This window comes from Antedon mediterranea, chromosome 11 (assembly GCF_964355755.1).
Source record: "Antedon mediterranea chromosome 11, ecAntMedi1.1, whole genome shotgun sequence".
In the NCBI taxonomy this organism is placed as follows: Eukaryota; Metazoa; Echinodermata; class Crinoidea; order Comatulida; family Antedonidae; genus Antedon; species Antedon mediterranea.
Window position 1 is genome coordinate 12,771,478 of NC_092680.1, and position 22,238 is coordinate 12,793,715.

At 31.1% G+C, this 22,238-nt stretch overlaps 2 protein-coding genes and 1 long non-coding RNA gene across 3 annotated transcripts in view; 2 read left to right on the forward strand and 1 right to left on the reverse strand.

Moving 5' to 3' along the window:
• LOC140062098 (transcription factor AP-2-alpha-like) overlaps positions 1-17,710 on the reverse strand; it is a 125,353-nt gene extending 107,643 nt beyond the window's left edge. The window contains exons 1-2 of the mRNA XM_072108149.1: positions 17,482-17,710; positions 14,460-14,525 (exon numbers count right to left, since the gene is read on the reverse strand). Of these exons, the coding sequence (XP_071964250.1) occupies positions 14,460-14,495 (36 nt within the window). The 5' untranslated portion in view covers positions 14,496-14,525; positions 17,482-17,710. The remainder of the gene's footprint in view (positions 1-14,459; positions 14,526-17,481) is intronic.
• The window catches only part of LOC140062103 (uncharacterized), a 48,036-nt gene extending 28,599 nt beyond the window's left edge, over positions 1-19,437 (forward strand). Inside the window, exon 3 of the long non-coding RNA XR_011847458.1 lies at positions 19,423-19,437. This is a non-coding gene — a long non-coding RNA (uncharacterized lncRNA). The remainder of the gene's footprint in view (positions 1-19,422) is intronic.
• A 77-nt stretch (positions 19,438-19,514) lies between these two features.
• Positions 19,515-22,238, forward strand: LOC140062143 (large ribosomal subunit protein uL15m-like). Its single transcript, XM_072108211.1, has 5 exons — positions 19,515-19,529; positions 19,988-20,182; positions 20,476-20,633; positions 20,935-21,100; positions 21,689-22,238. The coding sequence occupies exons 2-5, from the start codon at positions 20,021-20,023 to the stop codon at positions 22,148-22,150; spliced, it is 948 nt and encodes a 315-aa protein (XP_071964312.1). The 5' UTR covers positions 19,515-19,529; positions 19,988-20,020; the 3' UTR covers positions 22,151-22,238.

Genomic DNA, 22,238 nt, shown 5'->3' on the forward strand with positions numbered 1-22,238 from the left:
AGAGTGGCGAACACAAGTGAGACGCGCGATATATAATGACGATTAGCGTTTAAGATGATGATGATATGACCAGGCCTAAGTATTGTGCTCATTCAATATCTAGGCCTACACTACACTTCAATGACTACATCCTTGTTATTGCCAACAAACGATAGTTTCTTGAATATAGCAAACAAACGTTTTCCCTTTTATTAAGTCAAGAATTTAGGCTACTTAATTAATTTAAAAATAAGTCCAATATTGTAATAGCACCGCATAGCACAAGGTATAACAACTTTATTAATTGTAAACAAACATACAATGTACTCATTTTTAAAACTTCTTTTAAGAAGTTTTAGAAATGACTGTAACAATAGTTTAATAACAAGAAGAAATTATTACAGCCTGAAAAAATATTTACCACTTAAATAAAAGAATTGCATGTTCGATGTAATGGCTAGAGCTGGGAATAGGATTCTGCTGTATGAACACAATTTAAGTAGGCTAAAGAGCCTATCAACAGTACGCTATATGTTGCTAGCGTCATTGATTTTAAGAATCTTGAAGAGGATGTTACCATTGTTAGTAAAAAGTTATTTTCTAAATCTTTATATTAGATTTGACTCTAAAGCTTTGTTCCTACTAGAACGTAACACCAGGACGTAACGCAAAGTGATTTGACCAATCTCAAGCGACGGATTATTCGAACAGTCACGTGTAATTGGTCAACTCGCTTGCGTTGCGTCTACGTCCTAGTGGGAACCAAGCTTTACCAAAGGAATGTTACCATACACTTCTCGATATAGATCATCTGTTAGCAATAATAATGGCTACTTTGATTAATTACAGAGTAGGGCACACTAGCAGGTGTTAACATAGTGCTGTAATACATTGTTTCCTGTAATGCATACATATGTACAGTAGCGAAAGATAACTCATTGTTTACTGTACGTTGTGCAACGCCTCTGGGTCATTGACGTAGGTTACTACATGACCATCTCACCTTAATACCGCCGGCTAAATATTTTATGGCGTGAAATGCTAATTGAATATTTCATTTTTCATTAATTTGTATTAAATTTAACATTACATTTGTATTCGGTTATTGCTTAATGTGTGGTACATGCTCCCAGCAACACGATCCAATAGGTGGTCTCAATTTCGAACTAAAAAAGTGTTTGTTGTATTGCTTAGGCCTACTGTTAAATGTTGGTGTTGATAATATGATGATGTTGAGAATGATAGATATAGGCTAGGCTTACTATATTAATATATTGATGATATTGAGTAATGGTTTAAATAATTTTGTATTACATACCTTATTAATTTTTGTAGGGGTCTCGGCTTAAAGGCTTTACTTATTTTGAGTTACCTTTTCCATAATGTTTTGATTACATTTTTGTACATATCTTTAGTTTTATGGAATAAATTGATTTTGATTGATTGATTGCTAATAATGAAGAATAGTGAAATCTTGGTAATGAAGATTATGATGATAAGAATGAGAATGTTAGTTTTATTCTCATTTTTGTATTTAAATGTAACTAAATAAACTAAATCTATTTAATAGTTAGTATTTTTAATCAGAACAGTCAAAGTATGTCAAAAGTATCTTAAGAGATGCTGCTACATCTACATTACATTATTAATTATGTTATGAAATAGAACGAATTATAGATTCAAAACATTATTCATGTTTATGTTTAATCTCTTACAAATGTGTCAACATTGTTAGAATTACTGTCAAACTAAGAGATAAAATATCTTAATCTATGAGGCTTCAAAATTCCTTATGTATTCTAGTCACGTGTGTGTTGTGCGTGACTGAAGACGCCACAGGAAACCGATTGCATAGCAACTGAGCTGCCACCAAGATTTTCAAAGGAAAGACTTTCTTTACATTTATACAAAATAATAAAGAATGTACTATTCATTCAATAATTATAGACAAACAGTTTTTATTGTCGTTTTAAACAACGTAATTGTAATTGTATTGATATTATCAAAGATTGTATACTTATCAGTAATATATATTTCCATTGATAGAACAAACGCCTAAAGCTCTGTCTACACTATCACATTTTATGTGACAAAAATCTGATGTGCCCATTGATGGACACAATGATATCATATCACTACCATATTTGGGCACATCACACTTTTTTGTCAAACTATTTTAATAGTGTAGACAGAGCTTAACAGTTTCAAACAACGTAAAGTTACATAATTATATACATCATCCAACAATGTTCAGTGCCCTATCACTAACTTGGACTTGTTTTGCATCTTGCAATCAACCTAAAGGTATATGTTATAAAATAGAACTAAAAAATACATTAGAATTAACCGTTAATGAATGGAGATCGTTAACATTACATATAATATAGGCCTACACCATTTTATTATTTGAATGAAAAGACGGAGGCCTTATACATTATGAACACGATAATTATAGGCCTAAGTGTAGCGTAAAATTAACGATTATTTACTTATTATTTCAGTATTTTATATTCCTAGGTATGGTTATTTTTAAAATGTTTTACGGACTATTATAGATAAAAAGGATAACAAAATAAAAGAAACATTTTAAAATGGAAGAATTATATTGATAACTATGAATTAAAAGATAATAATAATTATGAATATGGTGGAATTAAAAAAAAATATTTAAAAATAAAATAAAAATTTACAGATTAATTTTTGTTATCATCATAAAGAATAAATGAATAGAAATGGTGGTTCACGTCATAAAAGAAAACAAAATCCTTATAACATATTTATCTGTCATTTGAAAACAATTCTTTTATCCAGTAATATTAAAAGTTGAAAATACAGTATTTTTTCCTATCGAAAATGATATATCTAGTAAATGTAGGCCTATAAGACACAAATCTGTAAAACACAATAGAGCCTATTTGATTCAGACATTTATATTATAAAATATACACAAAAAAACGACGAAAATCTTAATGATCAATTTCATAAAGGAAAAATCTTATTGTGTTTTTACAAAATGAATAAAACATGAGTGATTAGACGGTAAATAGCAGGATGGTATTAGAAGCTGATTTACATAATAATGACAAAGATAAGTAATACTGCGTATTCAATAAACGATTTTATGGACGTATATAAAAAAATAAGCTCGTCACAAAAGAAACAATATGATGTGTAGACATATCAAATATGTTGTATGAAATGACTTAATCCAATACTTCTTTCTTTAAATTTGAACTGATTGCGATAATGATTTTAAAGAATTGTTAGTCACTCTTCGATTTTTGTTACCGCTTAGTCAGAAGAGGAATATTGAATCTGTCTTTGTTTTCACTGTTATCAAGAGAATAATAGATTGTATTGTTATGATGACATGACAACTGTGTTCAATTAGTTGATCGTTCTTAAAGCCAGTATCTCTGCTACATTCGTCGTTTATCTATTTGTTATTGAAAATTGCCTCAATTTAATTCATTTATTATTATGGGTAAAATTCAATAAACCGCTGTAGTATTAATGGTCTTTGGTAATACACACTTTGTGCCGTCTATACTATCCGCATCCATTAAATGATTGTTTATCACTCAGTTTTATACACTAGGCCTATTTGGTAATAATCTTTATTTTTACTTTTCTCTTAGGCCCATATTTGTACAATTTTAAAGGTAACGACGGTATAAGAAAAATCAATGCGCAACCAACAGCGGGCGCTATGCAATTCACTACGCGCTTTTTACGTAAAGTACGGTACCTTGGGATGAATCAAATAATTATGTTTAACAACCACCCAGAGAACTAAAAATCTAACATTATTTAACGGGTTCGGTAAACAATAATTCATTAAGCAATATTCAATATCTTTACAAAAACCATATTAGGCATATGCACAATTTAAAACAATGCCATATAGATGGCTGCAATCGCGTGCTCAAGTTAGTGTTTACCGACCGACCGACCGACATAGTGAGATGTAGAGTCGCGTTGCACGCGACTAAAAAAGGGAAGAATTGCGTATGTGTTTATCAGCTCACTTTTTATACAAGTGGTTGTATGATATAAGTAATAATAATTTAAACAAAATAATTGTTTATACATTTTGGAAAATAGAATGTTTAAATAATTATTTTGTTAATTATAATTGTGTAACAAGAAGTGTGCATAATGTAGCCATGTAAGTTTGTTAAGTTGCCATGTCAATGATAGTTCTTAAGCCGGTGATATTAAATGTAATGTCACAGATTATATATAAACATTGCGCTACTGTGTAATGATATGCTGAGCGATCTATGTGACACAATACATTTAGACATCAGTTTGTTCATGTCCGTATTTACTGCAGGGACATCCTTCTAAACGGCATTACCGCAAGCAAAAGTGTTTAAATTCTAATTTGTATTATTTAATGTTTTCTACAGGCTATTCGTTCGATATGTTGTTATCATAACACTGTGTTTGAATGCAGAATAATAATAATAATAGAGAAATTGAAAGGAAAATTTCATTCATTTACTTTATGACTTTATTATTCTTATTGAATTGATTAGACTAAAAGTTAAAGTGATTATCATGTATGTATTTCATTTATTATTTTTATTTCCTTTGGAAAATGATTTACAGTATAGTATAAACAATATTACAAATGGTTTTCTTGTTTTATCACACAATTGCATACTTTATTGTATTGAATTGATTGCACTAAACTAGTTATATTCATATGGAATACGCACTCCGCACGTAGCATTTTGTCGCTTACCATGCTTTTCCAATATATATTGGAAAAGAAACATTTTCTGTGAGCTGTAGTTTGTATAGTTTGTTAGTTTCTGTTAGTTGTAGTTTGTATAGTTTGTTAGTTTCTGTGAGTTGTAGTTTGTTAGTTTGTTAGTTTCTGTGAGTTGTAGTTTGTATAGTTTGTTAGTTTCTGTGAGTTGTAGTTTGTATAGTTTGTTAGTTTCTGTGAGTTGTAGTTTGTATAGTTTGTTAGTTTCTGTGAGTTGTAGTTTGTTAGTTTGTTAGTTTCTGTGAGTTTTAATTTGTATAGTTTGTTAGTTTCTGTGAGTTGTAGTTTGTATAGTTTGTTAGTTTCTGTGAGTTGTAGTTTGTTAGTTTGTTAGTTTCTGTGAGTTGTAGTTTGTATAGTTTGTTAGTTTCTGTGAGTTGTAGTTTGTATAGTTTGTTAGTTCCTGTGAGTTGTAGTTTGTATAGTTTGTTAGTTCCTGTGAGTTGTAGTTTGTTAGTTTCTGTGAGTTGTAGTTTGTGTTAGTTTGTTAGTTCCTGTGAGTTGTAGTTTGTTAGTTTCTGTTAGTTGTTATTTGTTAGTTTCTGTGAGTTAGTTTCTGTGAGTTGTAGTTAGTTAGTTTCCGTGAGTTGTACTTTGTTAGTTTCTGTGAGTTGTTTGTTTCCACTATTCCAATTAGACTCTATTAATTAGATGATATTACGTAGTTGTAGTTACATCTGCGTAACGTTACCGTATCCGTAAAAAAAACGCCTTTGTTTAAAAACAAAATTCATAGCAGTTTGTTGGCCTAGTTATTTGTAAAATGAATTCATTTTCACACAAAAGGCGTATCTTTCAGAAAATATCAACATTCAAAATATCTTACACTAAAGTACTAAAAAAGGCATACATTCCTGACTCAAATTATTGTAATACAGTATTATGAATTTACAAGAGAAACAATCAATTTATTTTTTTTTTAGTTTTCAATAATATTTATGTAAATCGTCTCAAATTAATTACAGTAATTGATTGTCAGCATCACCGGGGTTAGAATTCTGTGCCTGGTACTATATCATTGCAATAGTTAGAGGTAATGGAACCAGAATTTAAAAGGTCATTGGTCTCTCACATATGAACTTGTCACATACGTCAACAACTAAGAAAGTTGGATTCCATAAAGAAACATATCACAAACCATTACATCTCAAATGATTATTTTAAAAATGAGTTTTGGCAGACTAAGTGACCACCTGGGGCGTCTTAAGCCTCTAACCAACACCACGATCATCTGCCGGTTTAAACACAGTTGTAGAAATATTTGTACTTTGGATAAATTTAATTAATTCTATTGGTTGCTTGGTGGTAACGTTGTGTTATTTTTACTGCGATAATACTTTCATGGATTATTATATTTAAGTGGGTTATTATGAATAATTATAATAATAGTAGGGTCTACAATCACCATAATTTAATTTTAATATAACTTATTATTGCTTTTATATTGTTTTTACTGGTTGACTTGTACATCTAAGAGTTCAAACTTACTGTACATTTTGTGAAGAATAGAAAGAACAAATTAATACTTTTGAGAGAGTTAGAAATTCGCCAACCAAACAGATTCTCCATACCTTTTTAAACATAGATTTAAAACTATACCGGTGATGTTTATTTTTGTAATTCATTATTTCAACTTTACTCCTTAATTGTTCGTAACCAAAAGAAAATACGGTACCGTATTAAAACAACCATAGTGTAGCTTTAAAGGCAATTACCAACATTTGGAAATGGTATGTGCGTATTTTCGTGATTTGATGATACGAGTGTTGTATTTCGTTTTGTACAAGTAACTTGTCATTGCCGTCGCCTCGTTGTATAATCGGAACTTTTCGTAAGCTGCGGGCCATATTATGCTTGGAACACCTACGCGCTGACGCTAACTATCGTGACCGAACACCGTGTCACTATTTTGGACGATTGTTGAGGCACGCTCGATCTTTGTTGTCGCTTTGCTATGGGCTAACATCAGATTGTGTTTACAGTATTTCGTAGTCACTGTCAAACATTTATGTGAACCTTTGGAGATTTGATTTTATTAATTCTATCGTATAGAGGTAAATGTACGATACTGTATAAACACAAAAGAAATTAGCCCTAAAATTTGACTTTACTAAAAGTATGTTGCTGACATGTTACACCATAAAATATATCAAATTCAAACTCTTCAACTGTTTGTATTGCACTATCTGTATGCAACAACACGCAGTCAAGTGTATTATTCGATACTCTACCAAATACCCGAAGATACAAATCTACATAATCACTCTAGAAACATGCACTATGAATGATTCAAAAGATTTTAAATTTTAAAAAGACAATTTTAACAGATTCAACAGCAGCGCTTGATTATTGAACAACAGTTCCCCCAGAATCGAACACAGATCAATAACCCAAAGGCGATTCGTATTAAGTTTAAAAACAACACATTGAATGAATAAAATATATATTTATTTATATATTATTTACATTTGTGTTAAAGCCAAATACCTAAATAAGATGAACTTATTTAAAACGAAAAGAGCTGAACAACGCAGAGGAATTTGAGTTTGTGGTATTATTATATTGGGTGGAGAGAATGCTTCGCTTTTATTGGTGGAAAAAACACTCTGCACTTAAGCTGATGTATTATAACAGATCTTCATTTTGTTACTTTTGCATTTGATTTTGAACATTTAATAAATACCAATTAGTAAAATAGAGGGGTAACCTTTTTAAGATGCTAAAAAATAAACAATAGATAAATAAAACAATTTATTAAGTACCGGGTTTGCAAAATAAAGATTTAGGCTAAAATCAGAAGCATAGTGTATATAAATAGATGAAAATCAACTTATTTTTAACACTAGATCTCACTATGTCGGTCGGTTGGTCAGTAAACACTAACTTGAGCACGCGACTGCAGCCATGTATATGGCCTTGTTTAGGTAGGGCTATACCGCATTGCATACATTATTTTTACAGAAAATAGTACATGATGCATGCTTCTGCTCAGTGTACACACTCTATTGAAGATTATAACATAAGATAACTATCCGATATATTTATGTTTAAACAGTTTGGTCCTATAGCTGCTGTTACACTCCTGAAGATCCATCTAGATAACTCTATTTGATGACATAACATATTGAGAGAATTGTTAAACATTTTGTCGATTTCTGACCCATCAAACATGAATATAACCCATTGGCTTTATATTTTACTCTTAGCGATTGTTAATACACATTTAATCGAATGAAAATGTAGAATTAATCCATCTAAAAACCACTGAATTTAGGCATCTGTTTAAATATCTACTATACTTTATATACCTTAAAGCGATCATTTCAAAATAACGTAATAATAACCGCCAGCGAATTCAATACATTTCCTTTGCTGACAAGAAAATAAGATGTTTTGCTTGAATTATCATCGTTTTCAGTTTACACTAATTTCCAAACTAAAATTGATATTAATTATTCTACTGTGTTGTTAACCATTATTATGGATATTTAGTCCAGTAATTAACATTTATAAAAATCACTTTAAAACTGTTGAAATACACGTTCCTTTTTCTAATATTGAATTTGCATTTCAGTTAAAATATTAGGCTTAGTGCAGGCTGGAAATTTGAAATGTATTGTCACCCAAAACAAAAAAAGATATTTTTTTTAATTGCTAATGTTAGTTATAGTATGTATGTTACAGTTATAATTTTAACTGAATATTTGGATTTGGATATTGGACCTGCTGCATCAGGATTCCTGGGTTAAGACACTCTGTATTATGTTGCCTACAGCTTCTTAGAGTTAAGTGCTATCTATTTTAATACTGCCATTCCACAAGATCAATATTTGAAATTTATTAGTTAAAACAATTCATGAATATTTAATTTTGAAGTACGAGGATCGAGTTAGACGAGGTTATATACTTCTATCTATTTTTAAACATAAATTGTATTCCCTTTAAGCAAGAAATTTGATATTCTGGAGCAAAGCTCTGGAACAAATTGCACCTGAATTCAGGTGTATTTTATATATGAGTAATGAGTAGTTCAAGCATATGCTATAGACATGCAATTAGTATCATAACAATATTATTCAGAAAACAAGAACATTTTACCATTTTAATACACTGTCTACACTAGCAAACTAGTTTGACAAAAAAAGTGTGATGTGCACAAATATGGTAGTGATATACCCAAATATGGTAGTGATATGACATCATCATGTCCATAAATGGGCACATCACACTTTTTTTGTCAAAACTAGTTTGATAGTGTAAACAGAGCTTAAGTGTAAGAACAAAAAAATGCCTTTCATAATAGAATTACAGACGTTACACAATGCTGCTAATACCAGTGGATATTTTATGTTCTGAAATCATGAATTATAATTATCAGAATGCTAAAAGTAAAAAATGGTATCAGTCGATTTTGATGACAATATCTGTCGTTCCGTTGATGGTGATATAATAATCAAAATTTGTCTTTGTTAACGAAATATAAAATTAAACATTAGAACCTGTGGTTTAGATTGTCCATATGCTATGCATACTTTAATTAATATCTTGTATGATACCTTTTGGAGAATTGCTATTACTGGAATTAGCTGAAGCAACCGCGTAACGATGTGTTATTACAATTTAGACGAGATGACATTTCTATGTCAAAACTTAAGAAATTGAAATTCTGACAACTTCGTTGCTATTATCATTAGATGTAACTGAAATCATTGTGTTGACAGATGATTCAAAAGATTTATTCATCAATTTCAATTATTCTTATATTTCAAACCAAATATGCAGCACATTTCTTCGCTTCATTGTGTTCTATGTGTAGTTTGCCCTTAAAGCTTGGTTCCCACTAGATTACCTTACGCAGCAGAACGTATAGTGCAAGACGCACTCAGAACGCAAGTGTAATTCCTCCTATTAAGTGAAAACAAAACTTTTTGTATAGGCCTTCCCATTCTCCGTGTACTTATAGTTTTCAAAAATTACTATAAACGCAATACCAAAAATCTATGAATTTGAAAACGGATACTACACTCACTCTTTCTCACCCTATTCTTGACTGTATCTAGACTTTTCCTCCTATCGTAGGAAATTTGGTAATTCAGCATTTTTATTTTATTTTTTATTTTATTCATTTCGGCAATAAACATAAAATAATAATTTAAAAAAACATAGAAATATATATATATATATGAAATACAAGACACGAAGCCGAGGAGAGACAAAAGCATTAAACAAAACGCTGTCACCGGTAATGTGTGTCTCTCCAACACATGTTTCACATGTAGGCCTATCTAACCTTACATGATACAGGCACCACATGTTATACAAATGAGATGCCACCTGCATTAGAGTATCTTAACGATAACCTTTGAATCCAATGAAGGGTTTAATTTGACTACATGGCTCTGTTTTAAAAGCATTGGAACAAAAATACTTATTATCTTGCACAGAAGTTCCACTAATTACGTCACTTGTAAAAGGCTATCAATTTGTAATATAATGAGCCGCTAAATATAATCGTATCAAACGCTCTAATACCTCGTCAAAGAACAACAATAATGCGGTGAGAATAGACACTATCACATGGTGTGAGAAAATATACGCTTGTTACCAAATAGAGTGTGATATTAGTTGTAAAACGATTTATTAAGATGTTAAAGGCTCAACATTTGACCAACTATCTAGCTCGAGGTAACAGATTACAGAACGGCTGTAATTCTCTGTCGGATTTAACATTTCATAATACTATTACGATAATAGTGCAACAAGGCAGGTTTTCTTGCGTTTCTTCAGCCCTAGGCTAGGCCGTATACTCGACTTTCCACGGATTTTAACGCTAGACTAGGCTGGGATGAAGCGTATAAACGAGTACAGATCATTTAGAAATAGCCAGAGCATTGAGGTGCTCTTCCTATGTTGGCTATCATATATAATTCAAGCAAATAATTATGGAATTCTGATCTTACAAATCGATGATCGTTACCGTGATAAATGTATATAATAATCTGTATTTGACTTAATGAACTTATTTAAATTAACAATTACAAATTAGTCCTATTTTTCCCACTTGTTCTATACTTTGTAATTCTAATCATTCTGAAATCTATCTTTACTGCCTTACTAAACACCGTGAGAGTAAACGTTCTTAAAATTCCCACTTCATCGATATCAATCGATAGAGAGAAGCCCTCTAACGATATCCATCGAATTTGGTCATGTGCATACGGTACCAACTCATTGATTGGATTAATGATCTGAAATAATACAAAAACTGTGAACGGAACGGTCAAAGACCTATATCAGTAGTTTAAAGTAGTCTTGCTCTTCAACAACTGCACTTTAACTTTTACAATACGTCACAGCGCGTAAATCTTACAGAGTACTCGAGCGTTGACCTAGGTACGCTCAATTTGTAGCAGACAATCATGGATGTGCTATTTTTCCTATGAACGTTTTTAATCAGACGAAGAGTTAGAAATACGTTTAACAGGAAACAAAATAATATTACGGCTTTGAGAACGCCGCTATAAAATACTTGAAAGGTATTGAAGCTTGGGGCGAAATCAGTTGGTTAAAACAATTCAGAAACGTACGGAGTGCTAGATAATTACGCGATACTCCCTCGCTCCATCAGCTCATGAATACATATTTTTAATTGTTTTCCTTCTAGCGGCAGAAATATTTCAAGAACAAGTCAATGCATTATTGTAATAAGAAAATTGAAATCAATAGATTTTTATTAAGTATTCTTTCCTTCCGGTTATAGGTTATATAGTAAGACTAGCATGCACTATCACAACTGGTTTATTTTGTACAAAAAGGTAAACAAATTCTACAAATTCAAATTCTACAGGAAAAGTGTCAACAAATTTAGAACCGTTTAACGTCTAGTTCAGATCTCAAAATGTTACTACGCCTCCTAGCCTATCTATCTAACTAAAAATAAACATTAACAACATAAACATGTACTGTCATTGTTTATATATGTAGTGATGCCATCTTCAAAATAGTGTTTGGGTATAATAGACATGTCCATAAGCGCAAAAAAAATACATTTTCTAAATGCGATGACAGACCATTAGTCAGATCTTGAATTTTGGCTACTCCTCTCAATTTATCTAATTCACGTTGTTAAATGATGTAAAGATGTGGTCAGTTGACTGACAGTGGTGGAAAACTAAGTTAGAGAGAAAATAATCGAATAAGGAAAAAGATAATAACAATAATTTAAAAATATATTCCAAATTCAGAACCAAGATGTTTGCACTTTTTTTTATTATAAAGAGAATTTTATTTTTCTGACCCGACCTGTTTGGATTAGTAAATTACGTTTTCCTTACTTTGAGTTTGTGTAAAACTCCATTATTTATAATAAGAGATTTAGGAAAATGTCACGTGATTGTTGTATCTAGGTCATAACGACACACATGTAATCGAATGTAAATGTGTTCTAATTCTGATTTGTGGGTTATTTCATGATGTAGATGAAACGGGGCACTGCCTTTACTTTCAAGGGTACATCGGCAATTTCTACACTTTATTACCCTTCCTAATAGGCTTATAACTTAATTTTGTCGCCAAAATAATTTTCATAAAAATGAAACGAATTCGAAATTACTGGGGTTCTTTTGTTGTTTTTGTGGAACAACCATATTTACCCTTAATATGGATTTGTAACACAACTAATGTATTCAAAATAGATGGTGATGTATTACAGCATGACAATGATGGAAAAGAATACTTTTTTTGTCGTGACTCACATGAGCAAAAAACGTAATATGTAAATTATTCATTTGAATTTTAATGACTGTATTAGTAATACATATAAAGATATCTTGCATTTAATTGTTTTACTTTTTTATTTGCTAATCGTTTTTAAATCTAACGGAAATTCTCTGTTTGTGGAAGATTGTGAACAATTAAGAATGGATAACTTACGCAAGCAGACGACATTTTAACATGTAAATTGAGTCAAAAACTTTTTATTTAGGTATGAAAGGCCAACTGGTTAAATGTGTCAAAATGTTCATATTTGATTCGAATAATCTTAATAGTCTATAGATACCATGACTATGAAAAAGGAAATAAAAGGTAAACTTTAACAAAATTATACAGAGTCTTCACCAAACATTATTGTTTATTAGATTTAAAATAATATAGATATCCTTAAAACATTGGAAAGGGATAAAATGGTAAACTCTTAAAATATAGTAGGCCTATCTTTAAAAGTGGATACAGAAATTGATGCCTAAAACACTAGAAAATGCTTTTCCGGTTAAGAAAAATCAAGCACATTTCAGAGTATAACTTTAACAAAAACGACAGAAAATTCCTGTAGGTACAATATAGTGTTTTTAAGATGGTATATATTATACATAATTATTTTTAATGGAGCACGTCTTGTTGCATATAATGTATCAGAGAAAAAATCTTCTTTCAGTTTCATGAAGTGATTTTTGGCAACTAAATATTTATTTGAAAAAATGTACGACTGTACAGAATACAAAGTAATAGTTGAAGGAAATATGCTTGCTGATAACAGCATTAGTATTCAATCATTTACGGATGGTACTTCTTCATATGATAACTTAAGCTATAGGCGACATATTCTTAAGTGAAACACAATTTGCATAAACAGTTAAAGAAATTGACGAACGGACGTATTGCTTCGATAATTCTATACACACGGATATGATCAAATGGGAAACTCTTATTTGCATAACGTTTCTGAATTTCTGATTGGGTCAATGTCATGCTAAGTTTTCCTTGAGGAGAAATAAAAGAAATGTTACTGTCTATGGGCGGCCATTAGATACATAACTTTAAAAATATATTTATTTGCGAGTGCATGTAGGTTAAACTCTATAAATCGATAGTATTGAAATATATTTAAATTTATCATTTTTAACATTATACAAAATAGAAAATTATTTAGAATGACCTATGGGTTGAAGGATAGTAATTTGTTAATTAATTCGTAATACTTTCACCAGCACTTATTAGTGGTAATGAAGTGACATATATATCTACTTCTAAACATACATTATTTTTAACTAACCATCTAAGTTTTGAATCCAATTAGTAGTTCGTTAATAAAGGTATTATTTAATTAATTTAAATACGCTGCTACAAACCAGATGAACATTTACAATCATAATGTATTTTAGTTACTAAAATACGACAGGTTGAATAACGAAAACGTAGAGGAGTTGCGGTAGACGAGTGGTCTCTCAACCTGTGTTGAACTCCTAAATGAGTACATTGGTGTGGAAAAATAATAGGAAGTATAATTATTGAGAGGCGTGGAAATGATCTGGCCACCCTTGTCCATAAATACTAAGTTTCTGGCAGCTCATTCCCTTCGTTACGGGACTTACCTTAACTTAATCGAAAGTAATATTTTATATATACAATTGAATCAACAGATTTATTAATAATATTCACGATTTTGGAAATTCCAATAGTTTTATATTATACTTTTATATCTTATATTTGCTCTTTTAAAAGTGCAAAGCGACTTTACTTAGGCCCTAATCAATTGATGTTCTATAAAGTCTTATTGGAATTTCCTTTCAAGAATGAAATAAGAAGCAAAGTTTGAAAATTCAATAGTTGACAAATGTTAAATAAAAATTAAAACTGTTCTGTTGTCTGTCGAACTTGTTATAAAATCACTGATACATAGAAAAAAAAATTAAAATTAACTTACAGGCCAGCTGTTAGAGTCAATAGCCAGGAATGACATGATCTCTAAGAAAGACCAGATTTAAACAATCTGTGAACGAAAATAATTTTGAAAAATTAAAAACATGTAATTACTAAAAACTAATTTGTAGGCCTACTTATTTTGATCGCTTATCACGCATTTTTATTTTATTTACCCTTTGTACTGTACTTTGTTAAATGGATGGAAATATATAATAAACAAAAACATTTGATAATTGTCGAGACGGATTGGATATCTTGTTTCAATGAATATTTTACCATAAGGAATTGAAGTTCCAAAGCGTAGCCTACACAATGTAAAAGAAAGAAAGAAGAAATTACATTGAATATAGTACGCCTATTATTAAACACGTACAAAAATGTGTTCATAAGGAAGCTATACTTAATTCAAAATCAATTTTTTTTTTAATACATTTTCTTTTGAATAATCAAACCAATATATACGCCTACATTTAATACAAAAATAATTATACAACAACGTATTCTAAACAAAAAGATATGTTTTTATGTGTATTCACATTAGTGTTATAGGAGTTACGTTGAACCCACACAGTGCTGTTGCTAGGAGGCTAAGCCTTTGGCTACCGTTGATGGCAGAATTTCATTACATCTTGCTTGCTCTTGGCAAAGAGACCGAACATCAATAATGAAAAGAAAGCAAGAAACGTAATATTTTCCAAAAACGAATTATTGTATTATGCGTATTGTTATATTTAGTGCACTATCAATTGTATAAAAACAAATTATGTTTAAAGAAGTGTTTCGTATATGTTATTATATTTAAAATCAGTTAATTTATTTCATTTGATGAAATAAGAGAACAAAACGTACTTAATTCTGTATCACATTAGGCATGTAGTAATTAACGTGCCTTCAAATCATAGCATCCAGTGCCTAGATTAATCAAACTTTCTTAGTTTAGATAAAGAATCATCTTATTAACTTTGTTGTAAGTAAATCATTTTGCTTAAGTCAGGTTTCAAAATAACCTAAGCAAAATTTTGGAAGGAATTAGTGCATTCTTCTGTGATGTGCATATATATAGTCATAATGGTGCCATACCACTACCATACTTAAGCATATCACTACCATATTTAGGCACTTCACACTTTTTTGTCACATAAAGTTTGATAGTGTAGACAGAGCTTTAAAATATTAATTTTCAAGTTTTTCATTATCTTACCTTATGCAAAAAACTTCCAATCATTAATTCACAAATTAAAATATTCTTTTAAAAAATAAAACTTTTTGTCTGTGCCTTAGCATGTTAAGATAGTTTATATATATATATATATTTATCTGCTTATCTGTTATGCACTTATGGCTTATTGTTTTTCTTTGTTTAGTGGACATCGTAATAGTGACAGCACAACAAAGCTAAAAGTGGTGAATAAAATAAATGTTTTAAGTTTGCCTAACCTCAAATGCAGTTGCTTACAATTTATTTCCCTTTTTTTTTAAGAAAAAAAATCCCCGAATTGATTGATGTTGTGTAAAGTAATGTTCTTGAACGGGACAAAGACCCAACGGATTGATGTATGCCCCTTCACGCTTATTGTAATGATGATGTATCGAAGTTCGTATACTGAGGGCCATGTGCTTTGTTGCTAAGATACATTTCTTACGCACAAATTTAACTGTCAACGCGGATTACGTCATGATTAGTCACTTTTTTTCAAAAATTCAAAATGCTCAAGTTTAACGGAATATTTCCTCAATTAAATATGTATTATTAATCTGTATCCGCCGGGATGATTATTAATCTGTTGTAAGGCTTCTTTTAATGAGTGTAACTTTAGGTGACGGTATGTAGATTAGAAGAAGTTGCGGCAAAACTCAATTAGTATTTGAGTTTGTTTAGCCTATGGGTGTTCCTATTTGAATATTACTGCATAATCCGTTCTAACAAAAAAAATCTGTAAATAATTTCTCTTTATATCACGTTTATGTAAAACATATCTGTATAATCGTAATACATTGCTGAATGATGCATGTTTGTTAATCCGATGATGGTATGCCATGGACAAAGTACAAATTCCAATGCTGTTACATTAATGATGATTAAACAAATATTACAATATTAAGGGATTACTTATTTCGTTATACACACACTTTTAAATGCTTTTATGTTTCATAATGTAATTATTATTGTATTCTATTTAGGGATTATTTAGTTATACACAGACTTTGGTATTTATATCATAATGCAATTATATTGTGCTCTATTTTACAGTGTTATAGTAGGTCCCTACGTTTTTGTTGTTGGTGTACAAAAAAACAAATTTCTGTAATTTAAATGTTGTACACCATAAAAATGCAATGGTGGTGGAGCTTTCATTCATTAATGTTTCTAATTATAATTGTTTTAAATGTGATTATAATATTTTAATATTAATTGATGAAATCAATTATGTTATGTTCACTGTTGGTCTTTCTATTGTTAAATGATCGACCAACTGTAGGCCTAGTTTCTCCTTATTGTTACTTAAATAATTCAAAACCCGTTGTATAAAAACATTCATACTTCGTGCTTACGGTACTCCGTACATGAATGATAACAATTAGTGGCTATTATACTTCTGTTTTTATACAACTGTTTTGGTAATTAACATTGTGTATTATAAATACATATCAATAAGCTATTAAGAATAAAGAATGCCTTTGTAGCCAAAATCGCATTTGACAATTAAAAATGTCAATTATCTGCCTGTGGTGTTCGCACGAGGCAATTACAGGCTACCTTAAAAATATGTACGCTAATTGCAAAATAATTAATTTAATAATTACTTCACGCCAGTAAACGTACAGAAATTAGCCGCGATTCAGGTAAATTATCTAACCACGTCTGTGGCCTGCTAACGAGGAAGCAAGGTCTGCGAGAGCTGACCGCACTCTCCGCCGGTAGGTAGCCTACTGAGTTCGACACGGTACACAAATAACTAATCACATTTAAACACTGACAATAAACCAAAACAGTAACTTTTATTGTAAAAATCAAGTCTTACCGGTCTGTTTTTTAAAGCTTTAGTTTTCCAGATGTTGGCGCTTTATTTACTCAGCTATAAACTGCTCCTTCGAATTACCAAACACAGATGATGTTACAAAGGGAGAGAAAAATACTCTGTACAGATAATATATAAAAACACTTCTTGTTGGCTGTGCAATAATAATGTTTACGATGATTCTAAAGAAGAAATAGCAAATTATAAGTAGTTTCACTGTATGTCGCTTTGTTTTCTGTATTTTCTGTATCATCAGACCTGTGAAATATAATTGTCCGCTGTTGTATCCATTCATAGATTCAATATATCGTCTGCTCTACCTTGTATATTCACCAAACGACACAACCTGTAAGCGACTGATGGTAAAAAGATTGAGGTGTTTGATTCCAAAGTAATGGTAACAACTTCTCAAATAGATATTTAGTTATATAACATAACAGACTTGAGTAGTTTAGGAATCAATGCCCAGGTATAGACGTCTTCCTAAGGGTGATGTGCTCAATTTCAACCAATCGAAACCACGTTTGCAATTCAGCAGTATGCTTCCATCATCATCACAACAACACTTCTTTTTTCTAAATATAATAGTTTTCAATTGTTTTATATTAAATTAATATTCATTGAATTAAATTAGGTCAAGTATTACCTATTGCCTATATTTGGTAAGATAACAAATGCGCATAACCAAGAGCAAAATTTTCAAATATAAAAATTGCTCTTAAAATTAACACCAACACAATTTTTATATATATAGAAAGTTGTAACAAATTATCAATCAGTTGTTCTATAACATAAAGTAAAAAATGTCTATACTTTTAGTACTGTGACTGACTATAATCACACAATCAAATCATTTATCTGGGATTTTAAATATCTCTTATGATTAAGATATTGCAAAGAAAACATTCCTTACTTCTGTTCTGTTTTTTTTTTTTGCAGCAAGCCAAAACCAATAATAGAAAAAAATGGTTATTCTAGATATACAAATTGTAGAGTAAACAGAAATACAGAGTTATATGTTGGTTTATTGACTTACAAATTGTTATAACAATGCATAAACAGGGAATTATGGTACTATACTTCATTTTGTAATTACACAAGTCGTACTACCATGTTTTCACAACTTGTTAAGCTTGGCCCAGAATTAAAAGTCAAATTCTCCAGATCCGCCGAAAGCACAAGTGTGTTCTTTGTTTATTCCTTCCACAATAGGCTTAATCGATAAAGGATTAAAACAGGGCTCATGTTTTTTCGAAAGCTTAATTTAGGATTTTTAAAAACAACAATATTCAAGTACGTCAACACGTCATCATCAACGTTAAAACGCCTGAAGTTTTCTGCCCGGTCTCAGTCCAATGTTTCCATTTGAAACGCGTCAGATATCCTCAAACTTAATAACAAAACTAGTTAGGAATTGCATCCTTCCACATAAACGTCTTTCTTTTATTTTTTTTTCTTGAATAATATTCAAAATTGCCCTCCTGTGTTGCAAATTATCCCGGAGAGAGAAACGTAACCGTTACTAAAAACAGTTTAGGCGCGCCTAATGATTCCAAGAAAGAGTATTCTATCCTTCAATATAAAAATAGAAAACACGGCGGAAATTTTGAATTATTTTTAAATCGTAATGATTGATGTTATGTTAGAAGATGTTAACTTACTTGTTTAAATAAACTTAAAATATATATATATACTGATCCTTTTTTCATTAAAGATGTATTGTCCCCCAAAAACGTGAAAAATGAAAATTAATTAAATCAGACTTTGAATATATTATTTTATAGTTTTAATAAGGTTAATCACTTCCATAGAAAAAAAAACGAAAAAAAAATATGTTTTCACTTATAAAATGACAAAATAAATGGTTAAATTCAACAAAAAATCCATTGGCTGGCAGCCAATTTGACTATTTTTTGTTTGCTTTAAATCACGTTTTTTTTTCAGGTAAATACACTTTTTTTGGTCCAATTTTTGGTCAAAGTGGATAACTATTATGGTACATTAAAATGGAGTATTCAACAAAAAAATTGTTAAGAATTTTTTTTTTAGAGGTACAATACATCTTTAAGTTTTTATTTACTAAACAGAAACCATTAATATGTTTGGTAAAATATGCCAAAACAATGTTATCCCCGGATAACAATGCTGTGGCATTATTCCAAAATTCATCTTCACAAATAATCATATCCACTGTAATGGTAATCAGATAGAAGAAAGGTTTAGACAATATTAATCATTAAGCCTATGGTATAATATTATGAGGAGGAGGAGGCCTATTGCAAATCAGCTGTTTGTATTTAATACATTTATGAATGTAGAGGGCGATATACAGTTTTTTATATAACTTTTAACTAAAAACTTCTTCTTGACCCGCAAGTTTATAAAACGAAAATGTTTAATTCTTGATTTAGATTTAATTTAATCTAATTTCTAATCTAAGAAACAGGATTACTTAATTTATTTCTTTTCATATACGGTACCTCCTAATAATGTTGTATTATTCATTTAGTTTTGTTGTAGATATATTATTTATTAGACACAAATGGCGCGTAAAGATTTGTTTGCTGTCGATGGGGGCGCTTATCATAACAAAAAAATGGCGACTTACGGGAACGGCGTTATAAAACGTGGGTTGGAAATCGTGCGAAATATGCCTAGAATCAGGATAGACAATGTCAAAGACAACCCTGGAGCACGTAAACAAGTACGTATTATTGGATTGTAATGTTATCTAATCATTTATCAGGAATGAAAGAAGAATAAGGAGGAGGTAGGCTTATTATTAGCTGCCCGGCCGGCGACCGGGCGGCCAGCTGACCTTTCCTACTTCTACTAGGGCCTAGGCCTAGCTTGGCTGGGCCTAGAGTATGGTAAGGCTTACTACTAGTACTAGGAGGCCCTCTAGCATCTAATATATATTACTAGCTAGCCTAGACTAGTAGGCCCTACCTCAATCTTGTCATATTTATTTATTACATAATATATTTTTCTAAAAAGGAAAAAAGACGAGGACGAGGCCAAACAAGAGGGAAGCGTAGTGGGCGTGGTCACAAAGGACAGCGACAGCGTGGTATACCGCCAAGACTTGGTTATGAAGGAGGACAGTCACCGTTTTACCTGAGTGTTCCTAAAGAGCCTTACTATGCTGGCCACCAGTATGTCTTATCTAAAACTAAACATTTCAAAGAATTATGTAATACTTATTTCTTTGAAATTAACTCCCAAACAGCAGATCAAATAGGAGACGCAAAGTGCTCATGGCATTGTGAAACCCCAAACGAAACTAATCTATAAACCTAAAAAACTAGGCCTACCAGAAACTAGTACCTCACATTCACAAGTCAACTTTAAAGTTCTGTCTACACTATGTTTGTCAAATAAAGGTTGATTGGGTAGACAGAGCTTTAGACAATAAAATAATGATTTTTAACAAAACATTTGCAAACTCAATTTCAGTTTGAGGAGGCAGTATTTACCAGTATCATTACACATGTTGCAGTATTTGGTTGACATGGGTCGTCTCAACCCTGAGGAACCTGTTGATCTTACATCATTGGTCAACGCTAGAGCTGTCACAATTGATATCATTAAGAAGCATTATGGTGTCCAACTTGTTAGTGAGGTAAGTTCAACGGTGTCATTTAATTCCTTGGTTTTAAGTGATAAAATAAATTTACACTGTATTATACTGTGTTTACACTGTACAAGCTATTAATGCCAGAATCAAAGTGGTTGATTAAGACATTTCCACTGAATGGTTCATAGAAGAGTGTGTCAAATTTTAAGCTCTGTCTACACTATCATCAAACTTTATATGACAACCAATCTGTAGATAGATACGGTGATACGGGCACAACACATTTTTTTGCTTTAAAACAGTTTGTTTTTTGTATCGCCAATATGTATTACAGTAAGTATATATTTGTAGGGATTAAAGTATATATTGTATTAGGAAATGGAAAACTTTTTGCAAGAATGCATCTCTTTGAATGCAAACATTATTGCTTAAAAGTTTACTTAAGAGACCTGATGAATAAGTGGTTAATGTTACATTACTAAATGTCTACCTAGCTTGTCATCTGCCATTTGGCAGGGCCATGACAGTCCTCTTCCTTCTTATGTTAGTGCTTCTATTACTTACTGGGGTGTTAGTGCAAACATTTAAGAAACAAAAAGAGAACATATTTGATAATAAATTCAATGTCTTTAGGGTAAAGATGAATTCCAAGCTCAACTAAATATCGAGGTTCAATGGGCAACAGAAGACGTGATTGCAGCAGTTGAACGCAATTCTGGCGTCATCACGTTAGGTTTCTACGACCTCCAGAGCGTGGAAGCGCTTGCACACCCGCTTATCTTCTTCCAACGCGGACTACCAATTATGCGGCGTTCATTACCACCTAAAGATCTCGTTGATTTTTACACAAACCCAGAAAACCGTGGATATTTATCGGATCCAGAAAAGGTTCGTAAAGCAAGGTTTGATTTGGCGCAAAAGTTTGGCTACGAGCTCCCAGATTTATCAAAAGATAATCGATATCAAATGCTATCAATGCGTAAAGACCCTAGGCAGATATTTTATGGACTTCAGCCAGGTTGGGTTGTGAATTTGAAAGATAAGACTGTTTTGAAACCAACTGATGAAGGTTTATTAGAGTATTATAAGTCCTGAGAAGGATGCAGTCTTGGTGAGCAGAAATATATTAATTAAAAAGACAGTTCTCTGTTAAATAAAATCACAGTTTATTTCAATCCATTGA